Source organism: Electrophorus electricus, chromosome 25 (genome assembly GCF_041902795.1).
Source record: "Electrophorus electricus isolate QZ-2024a chromosome 25, ASM4190279v1, whole genome shotgun sequence".
Lineage (NCBI taxonomy): Eukaryota > Metazoa > Chordata > Actinopteri > Gymnotiformes > Gymnotidae > Electrophorus > Electrophorus electricus.
The window spans coordinates 9610709-9626597 of record NC_137521.1 but is presented as its reverse complement, the minus strand read 5'-3'; the positions used below and the strand labels follow the sequence as shown (position 1 = coordinate 9626597).

Here is a 15889-nt window from a genome sequence, read left to right as displayed (position 1 = left end):
ATCGGCATTATCAAGACGAATGTGGCATATTACTGTGAAATATTTACAATTATTTTCTTCGTAATTGCCTTATCTAGTTACGATCAGCTATAAATGATTTACGGCATTATTCACATCAGTTGGGGTACATGTTTCGTTTTTTTTTAATTTGTAACCAATTTTTTCCACAACCCTTTAGCCATACCTAGTTTTGGGAAGTGTCACAAACCATGCTGTAACAGCTCAACTTTTCAAACAAATCGACAGAGGAATCGGCTGTGTGACTCCGTAGAAGTTGGGGGGGGGGGTCCTAATCACTGTGTGCTGACTTAGAATCGACTCTTATGATCATGTGGAGAAGAAAAATCTACACTGTTATAACAGTGATGCAAAAACAAATTAGACACAAAAGCAATCAGACCAACTGCTGGCGGGCATACGATAAACTTTTATTTCAAAGTACGAGATATCTTTGTTGCTATGGCACGAAGTTACATGAGATAGATGGACGGTCATTGTTCTCCGACCACTACCAGAGATAAGTACGTTAAAATTTTTAAAACCGTAGCAAACTATAATAAGATGAGTTGATGTGGATGTAGAAATACACCGTCACAATCAGTGTGGACGCACGCAGTAAGATTTCATAGTCCGTGATGCACCAATAATAGCTCGGCAAACATTACGCTTTCAGAACATCATCCTACGTGTCTCCTGTAGAAAAAACGCAGTATTAAAACAAAAATCAAAGTTTTTTAACCACTTAATTGAATTACTTGATGTTTAAAAACGTAGCAGAACCTTAAAAAAGGCCAAGGAGACCTTCCTGGCTATCTGTCCTTGCCGCTACGCAGGTCCGTAGAATGCGGGTCATGCTGAATAGTCTGATGCAGCATGAGCGCGAGGAGGCCCGCGCGATTCGTCATGGCCGTTCTGACGTTTCGCTCCTGTTCGAACAACTCGTCCAACTTGTACCACTAGGGGGCACAAAACGCAACATGGAATCGGATTAATGAGTAAAGTGGCTGTGCTTGTGCAAGAGTCTGTTGCAACCAATTCTATAACTAACTTTCAGGAGTTTGTGTGATCCAGAATTTTTCATTACAATTTTAAATGGTATTGTTACATATTTCCTGAGACCATTATTTCATTGTAAATATAACTTTTGATTATGTCCAATTAAACCCTGTGAACGGATGCGAGATATAATGGAAATGGAGCAAAATATTTAAAGATAAATAATACATAAACAATTATATGAATATATAAATGATAATATTAATATATAAATGATAATGCATAAGTGATTATTAGTCTCCTGTAAATCTGCAATTTTCTCAAGCTGCATTCACAGACCTCTGAAGTCTAAGCCGAGTCTCACTATAAGGCAGGCACCTCTTCATGTGTCTCTGCACTTAAAGTGGCTTTTTCTTCTATAATTGTAGAAGAATTCTCATACAGTCCCCCATTACGTTCCACATGATCTCATTGCTATCTTCTATGAGTGGTTGATCTCTACAAAAGTACATACATTATTAGGTATACTTTCTCTGCAGCTATGCCTAGTGAGCTGCCATACATTTCACAAAGTCAACTGTAATCTGTAATCCATCACTGCAGGCACCACTATGGTCCTCTGAGTGTAAATGAATCTTGTACCCTGTGTGGACAGTCAGCCTTTACTGTCCTTATTCAGTAGCAACTTTGTTTTGATTAAAGGGCTGGTATTACATACTTACACAAATATCTCCTGTCCCTTTTTAAAATGTATTTATTTTAAACAGATTTCGAGAAAGGGGCCACTGAACATGGCATAAATGTACAGAAAACAAGTTAGCATCAGCCAAACAACATACAACTAGCCAAATAAACGATTGGCAGACTACAAGCAGGCCTGGAGAGTAGGGATACCTAGTATTTGCAGAGTAAGCAGCAGGTGCAGCAGCACACTCACCACACGCACGCGCTCCAGGTCCACCTCTGCCCTGCGCAGCTTCTCCCAGCAGTAGTGTTTGTTGCACTTGCGCTTTGACACTCGGCAGTACTCCCCCGTGGGCTCAAAGACGTCGCGCACCAGTGGACACCCGCACACCTCGTCCGCCGGTACCTGCATCCACAGTGGTATTGTGTTAGGAAGTTGTGACTATGGTACAAACCCTTGCTGATAAGAGCTTTGTTGAGTTACTAAAGGGATGTGTAGGGCCACCTTGGGATCTCGGGAGTGCTCGGGACAGAGAACTTGAAGCCTCTTACAGTAAGTTTTGCTTTGAGGATTGTACACATCACAGAACAGCCGTGTTGCACTGCAAAAAAAAAAAAAAAAAGATCCTCAACAAATCTCTTCATTTTGTTATAGTAAAAACGTTATCAATACATTATTGATAAAGTTACATGATCAATGTTGCTTTAACCTGAAGAAATGTAACACTGTTACCAAGCTAATAAAGTTCACTTACCCATCTATTCGTGTGGGATACATAGAACCAAAAGATGTCTGACTCTCATACTGTTGCCATGGAAAACAAAGACAAGCGATTCACAATCAGAATTTAAGAAGTTAGTTTTGAAGACATTTTCACTATACACAATATTAGTATTTAGTCTTTCAGAGGTTTGCTAAAAATGCACCATCAAAACAGTAATGATTTTAAAAGTAATAACATAGTGGGCTAACAGTCAATCATCTACTTATTAATAGAAATACTATGGAGTTTCATTTTTAGTATGACACCACTGGTTGTTCTTTACACGCTATTATTGGTATAAATCTCTCATATTATCAAACGCTATAGAAGAGTATCCTTATATCATTTTCACAATAGTAACAGCATAATTATTATGTTCTCCATCTTTATGCTGTTCACATTTTTTTTTTAGAATAGTATTGTAATGTTCACAAGTAATATACAAAGAATAGGAATGCTGGACAACAACACAACTCACCTTAGCATAACATCTCTCCATATGGCGCAGTGCCACCTTAGGGTTGACTGGGTGACTGCAGGACACACAGAAAATCTGGAGGTCTGTGTCATCATCTCCCTCGTTGACCTGCAGGGGCCAAGAGTCCAAACGATCAGGGCAGAGTAATGCATCTACAGATGCTATGACACCATACCATAAGATGATGCATTTGTGATGCCCATAAACTAATCAGAATACAGTAGCATGTGTCTGATGTCCTACTGGTCTCTGCACCCCAGACCTGCCTACAGGAAACAGGCCATTCCTTCAGGCCTATACATCGATCAATCTGTAATTATGGCTGCCAAAGTGATGCGCACTGACCTCTTCATCATGCTGCACGACCTGCTGCTTTGCTTTAGCAATGATGCCCTCCAGCTCGTGAAAGCGCTTCTCCATGTCGGTGAGCCTCAAGCGGGCCAGCTGCTGCTCTCGACGGATGCGTTCTAGAAGCTTCTTTCCCTGCTCCTCAGCAATACAGGGGCTCTGCTGCCACTGCTGGATGCGTTGGGGGAGGATCTCATAGATCCGGCTGAGGGGCAAGACAAAGAATCTGTTAAAACTTTGGCTAGCTATTATGACAGTGTTATAATGCACTTATTATAACGCATAGATATTGGTTGGCTGTGGCTTACTTGGCGGCGAGTTTCATGCCGCAGTCGTCAGAGCAGTACTTGGAGTTAGGCCGTGCTGCCTCCACGCAGCTCGGCCCGAGACACTGCCTGGTGCCACCACTGTCTCGAGGCTCAGTCCTCTCACTGTGCCTTACCTTGTCCCGATGCTTTTGTTTCGGCTTGTGTTTGCGGGACTTATTCTCCTCTTTCTGATAAAATGTAACAGGAGTAAATCAGACTCTGAAATGCTCTGGTTAACAGCCAAAAAGGCAACGGGGCTAGTGTGGTGCGTCACTATCAAAGGAGCAGCTCCACCCAAAAATTTTAAATGGCTAATAAAGAGTACGAATTTGTAGCCACAAACTTTCCATTTAACCACCAATATGCACCGATCTTGTTTGCAATATTCTAATTCACAATAATTACTTTTCATTCATTAAGCATGGCTGAAATTTCTGTGAATACTTCCTGGGATTCTAAAAGTGATTCGTTTCTCCAATTTGTCGATTACCAACTGCTGTTATGCGCTATCTGTAGATTTGTAGATAGTGGATACGATGGTGTTTAAATTATTGTGGGTAATTAACCTTTTTCTCTGAGCGCTTTTCCCTCCTCTTCACATGTTTCACCTTCACTGCTCTTTTTCGCATGGCAGGATCAAGGTATGGACCATCATCCTCATCACTGTTCCAGCCCTTAAGAGACCACACCCAGAACCCCACACACAATTCCTACTGAAGGCTGTAATCCTAAAGTTTGGCAAAATTGTAATCAGTATGTCTGGAATATCACGGTAAGTGGTGCTCTGTAAAAGGTGCTCTCTCTCTCTCTCTCTCTCTGTATATATATATATATATATATATATATATATATATATATAGATAGATAGATAGATAGACAGATAGACAGACGGATAGACAGATAGACAGATAGATAGATAGATAGACAGATAGATAGATAGACAGACACACACACACACACACACACACACTGCATAACCAAGAAAATGTGGGGTAAAATCTTCTGGCAACAAAACACAAAATGAGTTTTTAAATGCATGGAGGGTTAGCAGCACCTACGCCTGCGGCGTGTTGTTAGTGTGTGAGCAGGCTGTGCATTGCATACGTGGTCTCCGTATCTGCCAGCACGGTATTGCTGGTACAGCTCCAGTTCATTCTCGCTGTAGTCGTCTGACAGGCCGCCATCTTCATGGAGCAGCTCCACGTCTTTATATGTGGAATATTCATCCTCCTTCACACGCAGCATTTTCTGTAGCACAGACCAACACAAGTTCTCTCCCCAGCCGCACCTCGCAAAAACTCCGGAGATGGACTGGACCGGACAGCAAGGACATCCTGCCATGTAGCTATCATTACAGATTGAACCCATTTTTCAGTAATAGTCCTCGGAACCTTGGAATCTGGTTAGCTAACATCCTTGTCTGACATTCATATATCCTATTTTTTTTAAATAAAATATGATATAGCAGAAGCTCAGACTGGTCTGGTCTTTATGTACATTTTCTCTTTGATTGCCAAAGTGACACATCGGACAGATTTCCATATATGGAGGTTGTAAAGTTTGTTTTCTTCACATAACATATGGCACATCTGTAAAACTATTTTTTTTTTTACTGTGATGGATAAACCTGAAGTCTTATAAAAGCTCAGGGCTGGTGTTTTATCCTGTCATTAGCCTTTTATTGGCAGATGACAGAACTGATTAATTACTTGACACAGTGAAATCTGACACCATTATGGGAAAATCAACACTGACCACTAAAAAACAGCGAGGTGCACAGACTCACCCGGGCGCGTACTTCACACTGCCTGAGCCGACACTTTTGTCTGATCTTGTTGGGCCCGCCGAACTTCTTCATGTCTTTACAGAAGTCACACTGTGCGCAATCCTCTGTCCGTCTGCAGGGCTCGCACTCCCCACACATGCGTGCTGAGCGCTTAATCTGCACACAAAGTATTCCCGAACATCACAACTGCTTCACACATGTCCACATTCACAGTGAAGGTTTAGGTGTGGCTGCAATTTTCATCTGCACTGTTTACCCGTGAGCCGCGCCGACGATCAACTTTAAAATCTGGCGTGCCGTGGTCAAGTTGCTTCTCCATTCCGTCTGACTCAATTTCTTTCTCCCGACTCTTCCTGGGACGATATTTGATCTCTAAAGAGTCGTCTTTATCTAGAACGGCAGATTGTGCAAGCTTTGTGAAGAACATGCCTCATCCAAAAAAGGAAAAAATCCTATGTTGATTATTGTAATAGGTAAGAACTGAAAATAAGATTCACTAACAGATACTCACTGCGACATTTCTCACAATACCACACTCTAATTGATTTTGCCATTTTTTCTGATATATTAATGCAGTCGCCATGAAACCACTCATTGCAGCTGTCACAACCACTGTATGAAAAGAGAGTACTTTAGTCTAGACCTATTATTCACACATGGTATTTTAGTTTTGCTATGCTGTTAACTTTGGTTGTTAGAATAGTTTTAGCTATGCAAGACCAGTTCTTGTTAAATTAAGATAGAAACAAAACGTTAAGACTGCATTCCTTGAATTCCTTACATCATGAAGCAATTGATATCTGGTTTACGACAAATACAATAAACCGGTGCATTTTCTCGGGTCAGACTCATCTCTGGTCCGGAAGGTTGGTCTGACACCTCACTATCCTAGTGGAGAGAGAGAAAGGTTACAGACAATTCCAGAACAACAGAGTAATGAAAATGATATTTAGACGAATGTTAGAGCTAGCTGTTTAACAATAATTAATTTCTAAAACGGATTCTTATCTTACTTGCTGCAGGCTAGCAGCCATCACACAGCATACACTGAGACCTTAGTTTACAGTCGATAAGATGCAACTGTCGAAACCCAACAGGCTACAGCAACAAATACCTACCATGTTTTGTTTATTAAGGGACTAGACAAAGGCCAAAATAACCCGCTGAGCAGACGCGAAGGACGGAATTTTTGAGAAGCCTAGAATTAACAGTAGATTAAAAAACAGGTTGATGTCTAACCATCGCAGGTTCCCTATTGTGTTTACACAACACATCACTATGAAAAATCCAACTCCTTCCGCTTCCTGTAGGTTTTTCCTTCGATACCTATGGTCTAGAAACAATCACCAACACTGCCACCTACTGGATACTTATTAGTCCATCATGCATTATCGTTTTCAGGGCATAATGTACAAATGTACACTTGGATCATTTTAGCAAGTGTGATCGATTCAAGGGGAGCATGTCTGCCTGGAGTGTTTATTCTTCATCACACTGGAGCTGTTTTGTTATGCGACTACATTTGAACAGTAGACTACGATGTGTTCTTTGGGCTTCTGCTGGCTTGTTTATTAAAATCGTATTAAAAGCTAAAAATAAATAGATAATGAATTTTCAGAAATTGGGTCATTCGCTCCTTGAAAATCAGCAGCAAATCAGTGACGTCCTCTCAGAAATCTGAACGAGCCGTTAAATAACAAAACAACTGTCTAACTTTAATACTGATTTTTTAGAATCTTCTTGTTTAACCTAAACTATTTACATTCTTACAATACAACAGGTAAATAAATAAATGACACTTTAAGTTAATTTATATTACATTTATTTTCTGTCATTTAACATTAAAAACAAACAAACAAACTACGGTTTCGGTTGAAGATGTCTATAGTGCCACATGAGTTTATTACTTTAAAAATATCCGAAATATTGTCTAGCAGGTAAATAAAAAATGTTGGTCTTCCTTCCTTCCTTATACTTGTGTGATGTTTTTGTTAATTTACAGTTACCGTTACTGTTCAGTAGAGACTTATGCAAGATTGTTTTTTACCCAGCTGTCAAAAATAGGCCTATTATTATTGTCCTATAATATAAACTATGTTTGCCTTTTTCAATTAAGGAACTAATGTTTAAATGTTTGAAGAGACAAAAAAAAAACGTCTTTGTTAATACTAAGCCAAAGACGACTAGTTTAAAACGGACCAGTCGCGTGTGGATGTTTCTGTAGGTTCCCTGATGAGAAGGAAGGAAAACGCGCACGAGCTGCCGCCTGTCTGCTCAGAGACTATTCGAAGACTAGCAGAGAGTTACTGGCTGCGCACAGCGCGAAGTCCCCATATAAAATCATCTAACAGTTACTTTCGGCATCAAACAAAACTGAATCTCCTGGAATCTAAGACTGGCTCTGTTCACGTCAAGGTCAGTGTTTAATGTTTTAATCTAGTTGTTACTGTCAGTAGTTGATAACGAAAATAGATTGTTTGTCACAACAATTAAAAATTACCGTCTACATTTAAAGAAACGTAGCCGTAATGTGAATAAAAACTGCACTCATTACTGGTTCCAAACATTAGGGAAAACCAAAAGGTTTCTGACAAAGTTGTTATTTTTTATTGAGTTGGCGGTTGGGTATAGCGCAATAAAGTGTCTCCAACAGTATTGTAAATGCGCCATTTAGAAGCCTTCACTGATGTTTTATGCCTACATATCACACTTTCACTTAGACGATTGAACACAACTTTTTCACTCTTCTTTCATTCTGAAGTTAAACGTTTTTAGATATATAACAGCAACATAATGCAGGAACAAAAATCAAACTTCCAATGTTTGGGATTATAAATAGATCTTAAACCTTTACAATGTTTTTAAATAAAGACTACACTGGTGTGTGTGTGTGTGTGTGTGTGTGTGTGTGTGCATGTGTGTGTGCGTGTACGTGTGTGTGTGTCTGTGTGTCTGTGTGTGTGTGTGTATGTGTGTGTTGTGTGTGTGTGTGTGTGTGTGTGAGTGTGTGTGTGTGTGTGTGTGTGTGTGTGCATGTGCGTGTGCGTGTACGTGTGTGTGTGTCTGTGTGTCTGTGTGTGTGTGTATGTGTGTGTTGTGTGTGTGTGTGTGTGCATGTGTGTGTGCGTGTACGTGTGTGTGTGTCTGTGTGTCTGTGTGTGTGTATGTGTGTGTTGTGTGTGTGTGTGTGTGTGTGTGTGTGTGAGTATGTGTGTGTGTGTGTGTGTGTGTGTGTGTGTGCATGTGTGTGTGCGTGTACGTCTGTGTGTGTCTGTGTGTGTGTGTGCGTGTGTGTGTGTGTGTGTGTGTGTGTGTGAGTGTGTGTGTGTGTGTGTGTGTGTGTGTGTGTGTGTTATCACATTAACTTTATTTTGGAATATGTGAATGTCTCCTTATTGTGAAAACAAGAACCCCACGACCTCCAGTTATGAGATGCTCTGCTTGGTACAATAACCCACAATAGTTCCTGTCAGAAAGGGTAAGATTTGGGCTTTTGGAATTACTCAGCACGTCCACTTTAACATTGTCTCCACGGTTACAAATCCTCAGATGCATCAATAACGTTAATTAACATGTAGAATGTGAACAGATATCTTCCAAACTTGTTTTCTTTGAAGATAATCACTATGTGTATTAAACATGGTATATTGTAAGAGTTATTACAATTATTTAAATTGTCCTGCGATCATTTAGCATGACGTGATATGTTCCTGTTCACTGTTCCTAGCAGACACTCCAAAATAACTGTCTTGTGTCTTGTAACTGAGAGAACATGAGTCAAATAACTAGATAAAAACATAAGTTATCTCTGTCAAAAAGTATCACATTGACCTTGTTTTTCTCTAAATATTCTGAACACACCAAACATGTCTTATACTCAAGTCCAATATATATTGTCTAAAGACTGTAATTACCAGCCACATCAGAAGCACTGTTCCATAGGACTAACTAGATCAGAATGAATGGTTCTTTGAAATTGTTGCTATTACAGCTTTCCTCAAATGCTTGAATACTGAGCACTCTGAATAGTTTAGCTTTTCCCTGCTTTAAACTGTCTTGTTCAAGTTGTCGTTAGTTACTAATTGAACTAAGTTTTGCATGCTCTGAGGGTGGGAACAGTCCCCGGTAAACCATTTCATCTTCTTCTGCTTGTCTCATCAGAGATATTCACAGGTGTCTCATAAGGAGACAGAAGCCATGGAAGTCCAACATCAGGACGGCAGACTGGACAGTGGCAATGAGCAGCCAAAAAACTGTGAAAACTGCAGTAAGCATGTCACCAAAGCAGAGGACACTGCTGAGACAGGAGACGTTACAGGTGAAGCCAGGCTGTGCTTTAGTATTTAATGCAAATGAAAACTCAGTAAAATGTAATTGGTTAGCAATTAAATAATTTACTTTCATTCAGTGTAAGCCTGTTAACCGGTTGTTTAATCACGAGTTAAACTCTGAATACATGTCACAAGTGAATGTAATCCGCACTGCTACATTGCATTTCACTATGCGGTGCTTTCAAGGGGTTAAAACTAAATTCTACGCACATCATTGCTTTCTTCATATGACAACATGATCCTAACTGTATTTCCATCAAGTGTGTGCAGAAATCATGCCACACAATGCCACACCCCTCTGCTGAGCTCAGGAGATGTGGTTGTAATCAATTTTGGAGGGTGATGTTTCCCTTGAGGATTTGCTGATCCCAGAATTGAACTTTGATAGACTCCAAAAAAGCAAAGATGCTTGGATGAGTGATTTTCCAGGGCGTCCTAACATTCACAGCCACTTAGGTAGGACTGGAACCAAATTAGAACAGAGCTGCAGTCATGTAGTGGACGATGTCATATCTTGCTGCGAGCTGTATCAAAAGAGGCGCTCGAATCTAAAAGAACAAGTTTAGGTTAGATGGGTATAGTAGAGATCAATTAAATGCACTCTGAATCATCCTCAGGTCATTAAGACTTTCTATGCGGTGATGACTTCCTCTCCTAATGGGTCTTTTGTGATAACAGATCAGTGCTTTTTAGTTTGGCACATTTCAAACATCTAGCTAATCAAATAATATTTCTCTATTGCATTTATTGTTTTTTTCTTCAATGTCATGGTTGATTTATGATCTGGCACTGAATCTGATACTGGATTTAAGTAGGTGAGATTTATTTTCTGTTTGTTCAAAGTTCAAAGTTCAAAGAGGCTTTATTGTCATTTTAGCTATATACAAGTACACAACAAAAACCAGACAATGTTCCTCCAGGACCTTGGTGCAACACAAAACAACTGTGCAACAGACAATATGCTACACTATTGCAAACAATCCAATATAGTGCAAAACATTAAATAAACAATAATAAATACAGGACAGGACAAATACAAAATGAATAGACAGTGCAATTATTTAGTCCAGTACACAGTACTGGGAATATGTAAAGTGAGTTGTGCATAGAAGTCAGTGACATGCTACACTGAACATAGCAGTCACCGGTAGCAGCCAGAACAGTTCAGAGTACAGCGCTGGTTTAGTACAGTACTCTAGCAGCAAGTAGGATAATGTGCAAGACTGCAACAGGAGTGCATAGTTTATTTGTGTGAAGTTTGACTTCAGCACTAGTCAGGTGCAAAACAATGTGTGAGTGTGTGGGGTCACATTATATTGTATTTATTGTATTCACATAAATCATTTCTAGATATAAACATTAAATTGTTAGTAAATTCAGAACAAGTACAATATTTAGTTAATTATGTAGTAAATGATTGAAAAAAGAGTTGTAGTTCCTAAATATGAATATCGTGCACCATGACAAATTAATCTCAGTTATACAACTGTAAAAGGGAACGGCGTATTCTTTTCTTTTTTGATTGGCAGATCCTCACTCAGCAGAGATTCCATGTTCCCATGGAGTAGACCACAGAGGAAGTGATGAGTCTTTGACAGACACTGTTATCACAAATGAGGATGCTTTACTGCTGCCTGACCACGTCCCAGGGATCACCCACAAAACTGGAAAAGGTAACAGTATTTAGGTAACAAGAGCATTCAAACAGATCGTACATGTCACGTTGCAACATGTTGGTGCATTTTCACACTTAGATTTTGACCTTGAGAATAGAAGCTCATAAACTGTGACTGAAGTGCTATGTGTTCATTTTTATTTTTATTTTAACATATTAATTAAATACATTTTTTTTTAATTTTAAGATTTCTTAAAAACAAATGACAAAGCATTTTTTCCCTCCAATCTCTTTTTTCTTTAGTTTTTAATAGTAGTAGTACATAGTTTTGGTAAATTACTAGCAATGTACTGGATTTATAATTCAGGCTATTTCACAGCTATCTAATGTAGCATCATTACTGTTGCATTTCACTCAGAAAATGGCTTATACAGTTACCTACTTTAAACCATTTTAAGACACCAGTGAAAAAAATTGGTCATGGGACCTTTTTCACTAGGAAGAAAAAAATCTATCTTTATTAAAAATAATTAAATACATTTGAATGAATGTGGGATGAGTGTGAGAGAGAAAGGTTCCAGCCCTTCTCCTCCCCTTTTTTATGAATATGCATGTGGAAGTCCCAAAACTACATTCTTTATGTATGCAAATTGGGTGAAATGTTGTATATCTGACTGCATATATGACTGAGAGAGCTTTTTACCTCAATTTCAGAATCTCCTGGGCACCTCAGTGGCCCCAGTCCCCAGGACTCAGGGACCAATGGATCATCGGCAATCTGCACACCCCCCACTGGCTCTACAGGTCAAAGGGCATCTGACTCTGTGCACCTACCCAAGTGCAACGAGCACAGCCAGTCCTGCAATAACCATCTACCGTCCACCGCAAAAAGCCAGAGTTTGAAAACCAATGCCAGACAGATACAGGAAGCGGCAGAAGGTGGTGAGGAGATAAATATAATCATATAACCTCTGGAAAATGACTTTACATGCGTACAAAAGGGCAAAGTTGGGTTTTCACGGTTTAGGCCCTGCATGGGCTTGCATAGGCTTTTAAGAATGGGGAATAATTGAAAAAAGAGTTGAGCTCATAGCCCCCAGCAGTGGAACTGGGATTTTCCCCTCTCTGTTCTGAGACTCCGCCCTTTATTGGTCATATCGTGTGTTTGATCAGTGGCCCTCCAAACAGGACTAGTAGGCTAGACTCAAGTATCAGTGTGTTTAAACATTTAGAAAGAGACCCACCCGTACAGGAAGGCAGCAGTAAATATTCGCAGGCCTTATCTTTCGCCTGCACCGGTCCAGACCTGGGGCTTTATCTGTGTGCCTCATGCACCCTGGCACTCTGGTGTCTGGTGATGGTGTCTGTTGGACAAAACATTTACCATGTGGCATTCACCATTTGTCTTGTGAATGTGTGTTTGTGTGTGTGTGTGTGTGTGTGTGTGTGTGTTGGTGTGTGTCAATCTGAAACATCCAAACTTTGTGCTAATGCCATGGACTCTGAAAACAAGTCATTATAAAATGGTGGAAGCTTAATTAGATGCTTTAGGGAAACTGGACTCAGTTATGCATGTCAGAAAGAACTATGGTGTGAGCCAATAATACATTCGTACCATTGACTCAATTCCGAAATGTTAAAAGAGAATTTGTATGGGTGTGCCTGTATGTGTGTGTGTAATATGTGTTTGTTGTGTTGTATTTGTGTGCGTTTGTGTGTGCACGTGTAATATGGGTCTGTTGTGTTGTCTCTGTGTTTGGGTGTGTGTAGCTATAATATGGGTGTGTTGTATTGTGTGTGTGTGTGTGTGTGTGTGTGTTTCCAGACTGCTGTGTGCACTGCGTCCTGGCCTGTCTCTTCTGCGAGGTGCTGTCACTCTGCTCGGCGCTGGCCCAGTGCCTCGCTTGTGGTCTGGAGTGCAATGCTCTGTGCTGCTGTGCGGAGGCGGGCGGGGGCCTGACATGCTGCTCCTCCGAGGACCCCTGCTCCACCTTGCTGGACTGCGCCATCCTGGAGGACTGCTGCCAGTCCTCCGACTGCCTGGAGATGTGCCTAGACTGCTGCTCCATCTGCTTCCCTGCTTAGAAATCCATGCATCCAATGGCACGGGAGAGAGCTACTGATGGCAAGCATGCCTGAACACTTAATGTAGGTCAAAGATTCCAGGATGTGTCATAATTCCATGATGCTGAAATTCCATCGCCGCTGGTATTTATTCCCTAGGCTAGGGAGAGGTTAGTGGCAAACATCAAGCTGTGATTGTTCGATATAAAAAGAGCCTGAATTTAAATGCCACGAACATTTTAAATGATTGAATCCAGTTAAGTACCAGAAGTATTCTGTCATTTGACCAATGGGTGGGTAGCTTTGTGCTTACTGTATTTAGAAAGTTCATATTCATATCTGTGTAATGTGACGGGTATGATTATTTGACACTCACGGTTATCTCTAACATGTCTAATTGTGCCTGTTTTGTCATTCGATTAGGTTTTAATTTTTGTTTTGTTTGATTCTTTCTTCTTTAAGAGTTGAGCACATTTGCACTTGACAACCACAGAGTCACAGTTCACCCCTCTGATCACTGCAGGGGCAGCTCCAGCAAACTCTGGCTGTAATCTGATTTATTTGAGACTTTTGAGCATTTGTTGTACAGTGACCCCCACTTTTTAGGCTTTGGAATTTATCATAATCCAAAGCAAATAAGAATTCAATAACAGAATGTATCTAGACCACTGCCACATGCTAGACCATTGCTCTACTTCCATACCAGATACTGGATTTAGCATATGAACTGCCTATTGTGATCTGTAATGGTATCGGGACACTAGAAGTAACCTGTCATGGGACTGCATTAGTTTATAACTTCTGAGTCAATATGAGTCGTTTTTGTTTTTTGGGGTTTTTTTTTGTATTTAGCATGAAAGAATTAAAGAGCCATTGGTTTTCATAAGCATGTCTTACTCTTGTTCCATACGTTTTGAGTTTAGTCTTGGACTAGAACACTTGTCTTCACCTCTGTCATTCTCTTTTCATCTTTGCATTTAGGTTTTTGCTCGTGGGTGTGAATGTCTGTGTTTGAGATTTGGCAACTATTTCACTGCTATACAGACATGAAGCCATTACCCCAGGCCTGGACGTAAGGACGTACTCATAAACTCTGTGTGTGTGTGTGTGTGTGTGTGTGTGTGTGTGTGTGTGTGTGTGTGTGTGTGTGTGCACTACTCCCGGCTGTAGCTAATGTGTCAGGAAGCCTGATGAGTCCAACCCTGAAACTGATGCAAAAATAACTGCCCTGGGTGACCATATCAAATGGCTGCATATTCCTCTGGGCCTGTAGAATTTCACAGTCTTCCTCCAGCCAGCTGCGCCCTGAGGCTGGCCGCGTGTGTGTACAGTGGGCCCTGCAGACAAAGGCTGCTGGAAGGGGAGTATTAAAACTTCAGCTGACGAGATCCAACCCAAAACAATGTCTTGTTTAAGAAGTTTTCTGAAAAAAAGGAAACAAAGCCATGGGTTCAACTCTGTCAACTTTTAATTAAAGGGCCGCTCTGTGGTCTGGGCAGTGACAGAGGAAGGACCCTGCCACTCTGTCCACCTTTCTCACGCTCCACCTTTCTCATGCGAGGCTGTCCCCACCTGCTGCGCCAGGCCATAGAGCCCAGCTCTGGGGTTGTGACCTCCTCGGGCTGTGACCTCTAAAACACTTGGTAGAATGACTGGTTCGGGAAGAAGCCATGACTCATATGAAGGCATTCTCCCAGCACAGAAGCAGCAGACATGTGATTCGAGAGTACAGGCAAGCCATAAAAATTCTCTGAAGTCAGGCTGTTACTCCCCAAAAGGGCAATGTGTGCTACAGATGTTGCACTTGGCAATTGCCTTGGCTCCAAACCACTATCTATACCAAATACCACCATGGTATCCATTGTCATTCATATGCATGACTAGTGTAAGTTCTGGTGGGGTAAATGGCATCAGTGTAAACCAGTGGGAGCATGCTTCTACTGTGCACGAGGTTCCTGCCAGGGATGGGCAGAAGGGCAATGTTTAGAGCAGAGGCGTGCCAGACAGGAAGGAGAGGAAGTGACTGAGATGACAGTGGGGTAACAGGAAATCCCCAGCAGGACCCAGGCAGGACCCCTGCAACACCCCGAGTCGTGCCTGCCTTTTTTTTTTTTTTTGCTCACTGCACTTCAAAGCACCAATGCTGTCAGGAAGCAACTTTTCTAGAATGTCATAGACAGCCCTACCCCACATATCGCACACAGCTGCGAGCCAGGCCTGAATTACTGCAGCACTGCTTCTAAATTCATAATCAAAACTTATTTTTTTATTACAGAAAAATATATCATTAATTTATTTTTTAGGGGGATGCTGATTCAGACACACTGAATTTGGATCTTACTGCAGGGAGTATAGTCAGGTTACATGGAGACCACTTGCTGGCATTAGTAAGGGCTGAAGGACTACTGGCATCCAAAATCAATTCAGTTTGGGGCTCTGCTCTTGCCAGTTCCAGTCTTGACTGTGGTTCCAGAGGACCACAGTAGTGCATGGTGTTCTCCTCTATCTTCAGGTC

At 41.0% G+C, this 15889-nt stretch overlaps 2 protein-coding genes across 5 annotated transcripts; one reads left to right on the top strand and one right to left on the bottom strand.

Moving 5' to 3' along the window:
• Positions 1–407: 407 nt before the first annotated feature.
• On the bottom strand, positions 408–6666 carry cxxc1a (CXXC finger protein 1a). Of its 2 annotated transcripts, none has more exons than XM_035521779.2 (15): positions 6483–6666; positions 6146–6252; positions 5876–5976; positions 5621–5754; positions 5365–5520; positions 4683–4826; positions 4145–4252; positions 3579–3766; positions 3268–3475; positions 2923–3030; positions 2436–2485; positions 2186–2282; positions 1934–2086; positions 781–956; positions 408–693 (listed from the first exon to the last, which is right to left on the bottom strand). In XM_035521779.2, the coding sequence occupies exons 1-14, from the start codon at positions 6483–6485 to the stop codon at positions 810–812; spliced, it is 1704 nt and encodes a 567-aa protein (XP_035377672.1). In that variant the 5' UTR covers positions 6486–6666; the 3' UTR covers positions 408–693; positions 781–809. The 2 variants fall into 2 exon arrangements, 1 of the variants encoding a protein (XP_035377672.1); XR_004775543.2 differs by lacking the exon at positions 408–693 and adding an exon at positions 1336–1494 and having other exon boundaries at positions 819–956.
• An 847-nt stretch (positions 6667–7513) lies between these two features.
• Positions 7514–14260, top strand: zgc:113363 (uncharacterized). Of its 3 annotated transcripts, XM_081707398.1 has the most exons (6): positions 7646–7779; positions 8773–8842; positions 9526–9682; positions 11225–11368; positions 12025–12252; positions 13136–14260. In XM_081707398.1, exons 3-6 carry the CDS (start codon positions 9562–9564, stop codon positions 13393–13395), a joined length of 753 nt encoding a protein of 250 aa, XP_081563524.1. In that variant the 5' UTR covers positions 7646–7779; positions 8773–8842; positions 9526–9561; the 3' UTR covers positions 13396–14260. The 3 variants fall into 3 exon arrangements, with proteins under 3 accessions (XP_081563523.1, XP_026863434.3, XP_081563524.1); XM_081707397.1 differs by lacking the exon at positions 8773–8842 and having other exon boundaries at positions 7514–7779; positions 12025–12249; XM_027007633.3 differs by lacking the exon at positions 8773–8842 and having other exon boundaries at positions 7582–7779.
• Positions 14261–15889: the final 1629 nt, after the last annotated feature.